A 9,901-nucleotide genomic window follows, 5' to 3' on the forward strand; every position below is an offset into this window, starting at 1 on the left:
CCTGCGAACTTATTAATCTCATCCGCCCACCTAACTTTCTGCCGCCCCCTGCTACGCTTCCCTTCCCTAGGAATACAGCCCGTAACCCTTAATGACCATCGGTTATCTTCCCTCCTCATTACATGTCCTGCCCATGCCTATTTCTTTTTCTTGATTTCAACTAAGATGTCATTAACTCGCGTTTGTTCCCTCACCCAATCTGCTCTTTTCTTATCCCTTAACGTTACACCCACCATTCTTCTTTTCATAGCTCTTTGCGTCGTCCTCAACCTTTTTTGTAAGTATCCAGGTTTCTGCCCCGTGGGTTAGTACTGGTAAGACACAGCTGCTTTATACTTTGCTCTTGAAGGATGAGGGCAACCTGCTGTTCATTATCTGAGAATGTCTGCCAAACGCACCCCAGCCCATTCTTATTCTTCTGATTATTTCTGTTTCATGATCCGGATCCGCGGTCACTACCTGCCCTAAGCAGATGTATTCCCTTACCACTTCCAGTGCCTCGCTACCTATTGTAAACTGCTGTTCTCTTCCGAGACTGTTAAACAGTATTTTAGTTTCCAGCAGATAAATTTTTAGACCCACCCTTCTGCTTTGCCTCTCCAGGTCAGTGAGCATGCATTGCAATTGGTCCCCTGAGTTACTAAGCAAGGCAATATAATCAGCGAATCGCAAGTTACTAAGGTATTCTCCATTAACTCTTATTCCCAATTCTTCCCACTACAGGTCTCTGAATACCTCCTGTAAACACGCTGTGAATAGCATTGGAGAGATCGTACCTCCCAAAATTTTGTTGCTTTCTTTATGGAGGACTACGGTGGCTGTGGAGCGGCTGTAGATATCTTTCAGCATTAGTGTACTTCTGCTATTAGTGGCTTTTTTATCACCATTTGTTGAAAAAAGTGTTCAGTCATAATGAAATAAAACAACGTGGTAAAAAGAACGCTAAACCCTAGAACCTCTCCCCTTGCCCCGCCCACTATCCCTCAATAAAGATGTAACCAATAACTTCGTATCCCCCCCCCCACGTTCTGGTAACACCCCCCCCCTCCCAAAACAGAAATTCTGGATAAACCCCTGCCTAGCGAGCACGCAGATATAAATAAACGGAAAGACTCGCACGATAAACGACGGTTATAGTTGTGGGTCAAAGATAACCCTACAAAGCGTGTAAATTGGTTTTAGGGTGAAACGCTGCCATTGTTCTTATATAGTTCCAGAGAAATATTTCTGCTGCTGCCAGCATAAAGGATGGGCAGGAAATGACGCAGTCGGTGCATGTAGTTCAGTATTTTCAGAGAAGCTTCGCATCATCGGCGTCGTAAAATGGTCACTAAGCATGGTTTCTTCTGCAACAAAACTGAATAAATGGTGTCCAAACCCACGCCCCTGCGATGGTTCTAAGTATCAGAAGCCGATATCGAAGGCCGCGCTTTTGCTTTTTTTATGAGCTAGAGGCGATCAAATTGAATTTAGTGCTCAAGTCCCATTTCAGACGCTTCAGAAGCTAAAAAGCATCCGTCGAAATAACGTTGCAAGACGGTGGTTACCGAAAATGACCAAAAACAGAAGATCTGTGGTTTCAGCGTGAAGCGTGGTATGAAGCCAGGCCCAGCCAAGCCAAAGTCGCCTGCACGTCGGCTGCGCGACAATCCGTGAAAGTATTTCGCATGTGCTTCGCGTGTCGTCTGTGCGTCCCTAAACATGTTTGCTAATAAGATTGCGTCACCATTGAGAGCGCGCTTCCTTTAACGTCCTTACTCATCACTCGGTCATCTTAAAGCAGTAATTATGGCCAGGAATACCGACGATATCGATGATCCACCCCGAAAACCGGTAAGCGTAGATGAAAGCAAGTCCGGCGTGAATACATCAAACAGCAATATAGTAACACTACGGGAGAACCTTTGTGACTCATTTAGTTTTCCACGGTTTTGGAGACTGGGCCTGAACGAGCATGTGATCTTCAAGGTCGAAATATGTGACCGTGTGTTCCTTTGTATCCAGGTTATGTTCATGGGCCGCAACATAGAAGAAATACCTTGCTTCAGGCAAGTTCTCATCACTGGCATTCTCAGCGGCCTTGGCATAGGATTTGGCACGTTCATGCTGACAAGTGAGTGATCACTGTTTCACCGGTATTCCTTCGCTACCAGGGCAAAAATCCCGAACTACGTTTTTCAGTTATCCAACGTCACTTGCCCTGATAAACTAATTTCAAGCCGGGATGTTCGAAATTTCTTAATCGTATCTAACACGAAAGTTCAGTAAAAACAACCTTCGAGTATCAAATTAAATACCGAATATCTGCTAATTTCTTAAAGTAAAATGTAAAGGTTATGTGAAGCCCGACTGGCTTAAAAGAAGAGACTTATTTATGTCATTCGACACATGGAATGCCTTTCAGAACTTGACTTCCGGTCAGCAGAGGAGCTTCGGTGATAAACAACCTAAGAGTGATCGTAACTGGCACAACCACAATGACACTGAAACGCAGGAACAGCGCAACACCAAATGCCCAAAGAGTGATTTGTTCACTGAGAAGGCAAAGTGTAATGCTACAGCACTGCGCATTGTTTTAAAGAGATGCAAGCATAGTGATATTATCCAGATAACACATTCATTTGCCTAAATCGAGTAAAAGAAATGTAAGCTGCCTAAAGGCAAATGAATGACTGGAAATTATTCAGCGGAAATTGGTTGTTCCTGCAGTTACTCAGCAACTGGCACCTCCGTGCAGGAACTGCGGCTCCCCTGTAGACTCCAGTAACTGTTGTTATCCCTTATATTTGAACATAAATTGTTGTTATGTCAGTGTTGGACACCCCTAATCTTCAGCAGTGCTCAACACTGACCTACTAGTGAACATTGAAAGACAGCGTTAAATGTCAACTACGAAAATTGCGGAGAAGCACTTAAGTGTCATTGACATGTGGACATTTAACAATAACTTGCGAATGTAAGACTGGCTGTCTTGCTAGTGATCGGGCTGGCATTCTAACTAGGGATACAGTAACACAAAATATACTGCAACAGACTTGGATGAAACTTTCTAACAGCTGTTTAATAGCAGAACGCCACCCACTAATAGGTGTTCTGCGTGGAGTAACACGCACCAGCCAAACCATTGTGTCACTCCACAAAAAGAACCAGGATGTAAGAAAATTTGTGCAAGTCAAAGGACAGCATTCATGAGCTCACACTCGGCAGTATGCAAACTCGGTTATCGCTCGTCGTTAAACAGTTGTTGCAGTAATTTGCGCTATCCTACTGCTAGATGGAATATTAAAATCTCTTCAGGAAATGCGCTCCGTGAAATTTTCGTCAGCATGTTGCTAACAAAAATCTCTCGAAAGATTTGCTTAATGACGTGCAAGCTGTGTTCCTTTTCGTGCATTTACTTTTCTTTTTTTGACCACATGACATGCCTTATTTTCTTTGACAGGCAGGCCTCGGCGAGCCACAGACGCAGCCGTGTATTCATTTGTCGGCATTACGATGTTCTACTGGTAAGCCTGTCACTCCAGACATCACCATAATGCACCCAGCTGTTCTTGCGCCACAACTTGTGCCACTGGGTATGCAAACATTCCAGAATGGGTATGTGCCAAATAGAAAACCACAAGAAGAGACAAGAAGCAAAGAAGCCGGCAACAGAAAATCAAAGAAATTGGCATCAAAAGCAGCCGAGCGTGGAGAAAGAAGTTAAAAAAGATAAGACCAAAGCAGGCATTGAATGAGCAGCATGGCACTAAACGGAGGTGAAGACATTTCAGTAAACAACAAAGCTTCTCTCATAACCGATTGTCACATGTGTGGGACGTGCCAAGTTTTTATTCAAACCTGAATCTTTAATGTAACATAGGATGCCAGGAAACTTAAATTAAATTAAAAGCGTGAAGGAAGACATGGAAAAATTTGACAATTAGAAATTGCAATGTGGTAGGGCACCCTAATCTCGTGAGCTTCATTACTACTTTACTGCTGTCACAACGCATGCCAGTAGTAGTAGTCCTTCGCAAGCTGAAGGGAGCAACCATGGTAAGAAGCGTGTGGTGTTTGTACCTTGGGAAAACCACTTGGCCCTCATGATCAAGAGCCAGAGAGAGGAGAATAAATAGATTCAATAAGATTGGGGTTGGTAAAGACCCCCCATCTTCTCCCTAAAATACACTGGAAAGGTTCGCATCGATATTCTCCTTTGCATGCCTTTCAATGTTGCTTTGAAGTCATGTACAGCATGAAAGCAGCAAGCACTACAGTCATAACAGCGCCAGCAGTGAAGTTGCACGTACACTCTGTATGTGGTGAAATCAGTCTATTGAAACGGGTGCCATGAAAAAAACAAAAAAATATCCAGCATGCTTCTGTCCGTTGCTCTCACCTATTATTTGCCAGAAACAACAGTGTTTTTCATATCATCTGCGCGTGAACTAATGTGCACACCTTTCAACTCCCAAAATTTTCGTACAGTTTACAAATTCAGTCTCTTTCTATAATTTTACGGGTGCTAATTTTACGGGTGCCTCGTCAAGCTTTACGGAAAGTAACTTCTGTTTGCTCATCAATCATCAGCCATACCCTCGAAGTCTTCTGATTGTGAAAGGTCAGCAGAGGTTTATTCAGACAAGTTCACATAGCAGGTGAAGTCAGCAACAGCAAAGCGACTTAAAAAGTCACTGTGACCTTAAAACTCTGCATTGCTTGTCATATTGTGTTCCAAGTTTCCTGCTGCTTGTCTAAAACTTAAATCAGCATAATAAAGTGTGCATGTATCTCTATTCCCTCCTTCCCCTTCCAGTGCTGTGTCCACTTAACCTTTACGAACTTTAGGAAAGTACCAACTAAAATTTCGTACCCTGCTTCTTTAGCTATGTTGACTCCATAATTACAGTGTGAACCTTGAATTCCTTGACAGCGTCACAAATGTTTACAGCACCTTTCGTATGACCCATTCATTATGCATGTCCAGTGCAACATTGCTTCAGACATGAAAAAAAAAGAACAGATTGATCATGTCGGCAAAACTGCAGATTATGGCCACGTGCCCGCCACTCATTCAGCGTGGTGGTAGAAGGGCATGCATTGACTGTGTCGCCGAAACCTGCCAAATTGGTCCTTCCTATTGTTCGCTTCCCTTTGAAATGCAGGGGCATACACTTTCCCCTTACATCCCTTCGAGTGCTGAATGAACTTGTCTTTTGACTGCATGGCCATAACATGCATGTATGCATCAGTATATAGGACCTTAGGACCACTACAACAGGTTTTCATAACAAGTCTCGTTTTATCATATGCGAAGCCCTGCTGCACTTAGCATGCATTCTGAATTGGTTGCATTAAAATGCTATGTAAATATTTGTAGTACTCTCAGTGAACTGAGGCTCTATAACGTAATAACTGGGTCGACAGCTATCCAATAAAGCAATGAAAACAAATTTTCTGTCAGTACTCCTTTAAGTTCTACAAATTGGCAGGTATGAGGTACCTATTGATCCGTGCTACTAATGAGCCATGATCACCCTTTACGCAGGTTTTACTGTCGGTACCAGTACTCCGTACAGAACTTCGAGTTACGAAAGCTGCAGCAGGAGATCCAGAGCGCCATCATTGAACGAGGCAGTGACCAGAAGCCAGACAAGCCAGTACCAAAACTAGAAGATGCATAGCACATGCGACTAGTGAATGTAACAATGTCCTCGCCAGTAATTTTTTGCTGTAGTAAATATTATTCATTACCATAACACACGTCTCTTCATTTTCCTTGCAACAGCTGGTTTGTAAGGTACGCTCAACACTAGTGTTTGTAGTTTTTGCCATAAATGACCCACTCACATAGGAAGTGGGCCAGTAAATGTTCATAATGTCTTTGCGAAGGGAGTGGTCCAATATATGTGTGTAACATGTCTGTGTACACATATGATTACTGAGGCACATCAGTGGCCTACCCACAGACAGTGGGCCAATGTGTGCTCATGTCTGCATGGTACATGTGCCCACACAGGTGGCCCACACCTGTGTGGGCCACCATGAGTGGCCCACACAGGAAGCGGACCAGTATATAATGTGTCCGTGTACATGTGCGCCTACGTGGCCTACTCACAGGAAGTGGGCCAATATAAGATTATGATGTGTCTGTGAACACGCATGCCCATTCAAGCCCATCGATGGCCCATGCACATACGAAGTGGGCTGACGTACAGGGTTTTCTTAGACCACAGAGATTTTTTTATAAAAAGGCAATGAGTGTAGTGAATGTGGCATTCTTACAGATAAGTTCTTTGGTGAGGCAGACATGCCTTGCCCCTAATAATTTGAGTATTGAAGGCTATTAAAAACTTAGCTTTTTATTTTACCTTAGGGGCAGTTGTTTAAACAGCAACTTAGGGGAAGTCACATTTTAGTGCACTCTCATATTTAAATCTTGAAAGCAGTGCCCAATTTCTGTGCCGTGAGTGCAGAAAAGGCAACCCCGCTGTCATAGAGGAAAACACCCCGTGACGAAAAGCGCAACGAAGTTTGAAACTAATTGTTACAGCCAGTCCCGGTAGATAGTGAAATGGCATGTTTTCCCTGACAAGCATCTGGTGTGACATACTGTACATTATTTGCCATGACATGCCATCATTCAAACTTGATCACGGGGCCTTTTTATTTGGTGTAGCCGCAGCGTCTGCTTGGTTTTGATATTGCTTGGACTGAGCGTTGAAATTCTAAGATGAAAGTCTGGAATTAGAGGAGGACTTTCAAGATAAAAAAAAGGGGTGCATTAATATGCGACTGCCTCCAAGGCTCTGACAAAAAAAGTTAATTAGCAACTTTTTGTCATTAATCCTCAAATATAATATTAGTGGCAATGTACGTCCGCCTCGTTGAAGAACTCGTCTGCAAAAACGCTATGTTCACTATTCCCATAGCCTTTGTACAAAAAATCTGCGTGATCTAAAAAGCACCGTATATTCCCATGGCATGTCTGTACAGCTGTGCTTATTCATACCTGTGAATGACCCATTCACATGGAGTAAGCTAATACATTTTCTTCAAAATCCGTGTACAGATCTGCCCCTGTGAATGGCCTGCTTGCATATATATATTACTGTTTCATACATAGCAGATAATGCTGCCAAGTCTAGAACAACCTCTCTCGCTGTTCACATTTGCTGCAAAAGAAAATAATGCACCACATGAGAGTGATTGGGATAAACAGTCGACGACCGATTTTTCGGACATGCTAGATAATTCGGACGCCTTCATGGCAGCACAACGTAACTTCATTGAGTCAATGTACACTCACCCACAAAACACTGTGAGGTGCGCGAGCGTGTGCCGAAATGACCCTTCTCCCCTTTTAGCGGTGCACCCCTGGTGTCGGGACCAATGCCTGCAGACATGCGCGTCCCTCTGAGACTGCAAATGCATGTTTCCGCGCTTCCTCCTTGTGCGCCAGCAATATCCGAATACAGCCGCGAGGTGCCCCTCTTGCGATTGGTGCTGTGGCGGCTTCGACAGGCAAAACTATGTGAAGCGTGTTTAGAAGCATGAGCTTGCGTGCGCCCGGTGGTGAACGCAACAAGTCATTCTTTTTTTCCGTGGCCAGTCTTCGTTGTTTCTTTCTTTTACAGCGAAGCTGTATACCTCTACCGTCCAAGGAAATTTTTGTATTGTAAGCAAAAAAACTCCCCACACGTGGGTTGATCCCAGAGATAGTGCAATACCAGCCCGACCCGTGGTGGAGGTGAAGCAGGCGTTAATTAATAAAGGGAAAATCAGACATCCACCCATTCGTAGCGGTTGACCATCAAACCAGCACTTCTATGCCCGCCGCGGTGGCTTTGTGGCTATGGCATTGTTACAAATCGCGGAGTTGATCCCGACCGCAGCAGCCGCATTTCAACAGGGCGAAATAGAAAATGCACGTACACTTAGATTTTGTGACACGTTAAAGAACATCACGGTGTCAAAATTAATCCGGAGTTCTGCCACTACAGCGTGCCTCAATTCAATTGTGGTTTTGGCACGTACAGCCCCATAATCCAATTGAAGATTAATACTTCGGCCCCGGTGCCATATGAGGCATTGACAACGCTCAACCCTCTCAGAGGTTATGAAATATGGCGCGCAACGCCTCAAGCAAACACCTCTCCCTGTGTGTTCTCTGTACTACACAAACAAACAGAAGTGGTGCACGCAAGGTAACGTTTAACATCAACTCGCCACTCGTGCTAGACTAAACATTGAAGAAATTAAGCTGTCATTGTCAACATCACCGCTAATTATCGTCAATCAAAGCAAACAGCACAGAAAGCTTCACTAACATCGATTCGCACAGGGTGCGAGATCCACATCTTTTTTTTTTTTTAATTTGATGCTAAAGTTGGTCTCCAAGCGCCTGACCTGGCATCGTCGTAGTACTACATCATAACACGAACAAAATTTGCCGACATGTAGCAATAAGGTCAGGTATGGAAGTTGCTCATAAAGCAAAATAGTGCTGTGTGCATTTCTTATGACTCAATTTATGCGTGGCAGCCACGATTGCAGAATCAGAGCAAGCACGTGTTCCATTGCATTTTGACTCGTCTGATCCCGAAACTGGTTGACTCCTTTTTGCAATGAAATGTCGACTCTTTTTTGCAACAGAAGAGCAATAGTGTTGCAAGAGCCTGAAATGCAGTCCCGAATCATTGCGGCAGAAACCAAGCACAAGAGGCAAAAGCCAAGGTGAGAATACCAAGCCTATTGCAAATAAACACAGTAAAACCTCGTTAAATCACACTCGTCCTCTGGTTCTGGCAGGTGCATACATTATTTAATGCAATTAAACTCTCGGTAATTCAGACATATTTGGCCACACATGCGTTAATTCGGACAACTCTCAGAGCTCCGCAAATATGTGGGGCAAGAGAGCAAAAACGGCACTAGCGTCCAACCGGAACAAAGCGGCGGAATCCTCAACGCCATGGTCGTCAGCGGATATCATATGTGAATGACAGAAATGCTGGAACGCTTCATGTCTATTTGTGCCTTTAAAGCCTTTATTTTTGTGTTTACCGCCACACATAATCAATAATCACGACGGTTTCGTCCACAGCAGTTACTGCAAACAGCAGTTTTGTTTTGACTCAGTGCGTGCATCGACCGTGTGCCTTAACTGTGCAGTCACCATCCATGATCACGTTAATAGCGACTGCGGTTTTGTCCACAGCTGTTCCAGTAAACGGTAGTTTCGTTTTGACTCTGTGTGTGTGTCAGCCGCAATCCTTCAGAACTGCAACGCCGCCATTCATGATTGCTTCGATAACGGTCGACAACAGGAATTGCAGATTCATTTAGTAAATAAACGCGTGTTGACATAATAAACATTTGTTTATTGTTTTCTTGATACCTTCGATAATTCGACATTTGGTTAATTCGGCCATTTGTTTTCTGTCCTGTGAAATCCGAATTAACACGGTCTTACTGTATTAAAGCTTTAGCTTGTCCATGAACGTATTAGCATTTCTTGAATGCCAGGTTACTGGAGAGGTGCACAGCAGCAGCAATCTTTGTAGCGAAATTTTGTGACGCAGAGTTTAACCAGAGCATGCAAAGCTAATAATGCAATGACCCATCACATTCTGCTTAAATCGAAATTGTGATTTTACTTTAACAAGCACCCACGCTACGCAAAAATGTTCTAACTGCGTTTAGCCGAACAAAGTGTCACAAGATGTTGCTACCAGCTTTGCTACTGCCATCCATGGCTTGAGTAGTCAGTGAACAATAAGAAACTTGTAGACAAGATAAACCTCTTTACTGAAGGTGAAAAGTTGCAGCTTATCAAGAACAAGAACTTGCTCGATTGGAATCTCGGGCAAGTTGGCGATTTACGACGAACTCATACTCTCAATGCATGCTTTCAATA

The 9,901-nt window shown here is 43.7% G+C and overlaps 1 protein-coding gene across 1 annotated transcript; it reads left to right on the plus strand.

The window, feature by feature from the left end:
* Positions 1–1,612: 1,612 nt before the first annotated feature.
* On the plus strand, positions 1,613–5,741 carry l(3)87Df (cytochrome c oxidase assembly factor COX20 lethal (3) 87Df). Its single transcript, XM_075674822.1, has 4 exons — positions 1,613–1,833; positions 2,005–2,113; positions 3,443–3,506; positions 5,531–5,741. Exons 1-4 carry the CDS (start codon positions 1,789–1,791, stop codon positions 5,664–5,666), a joined length of 354 nt encoding a protein of 117 aa, XP_075530937.1. The 5' UTR covers positions 1,613–1,788; the 3' UTR covers positions 5,667–5,741.
* Positions 5,742–9,901: the final 4,160 nt, after the last annotated feature.

Source organism: Dermacentor variabilis, chromosome 11, assembly GCF_050947875.1.
Source record: "Dermacentor variabilis isolate Ectoservices chromosome 11, ASM5094787v1, whole genome shotgun sequence".
NCBI lineage: Eukaryota > Metazoa > Arthropoda > Arachnida > Ixodida > Ixodidae > Dermacentor > Dermacentor variabilis.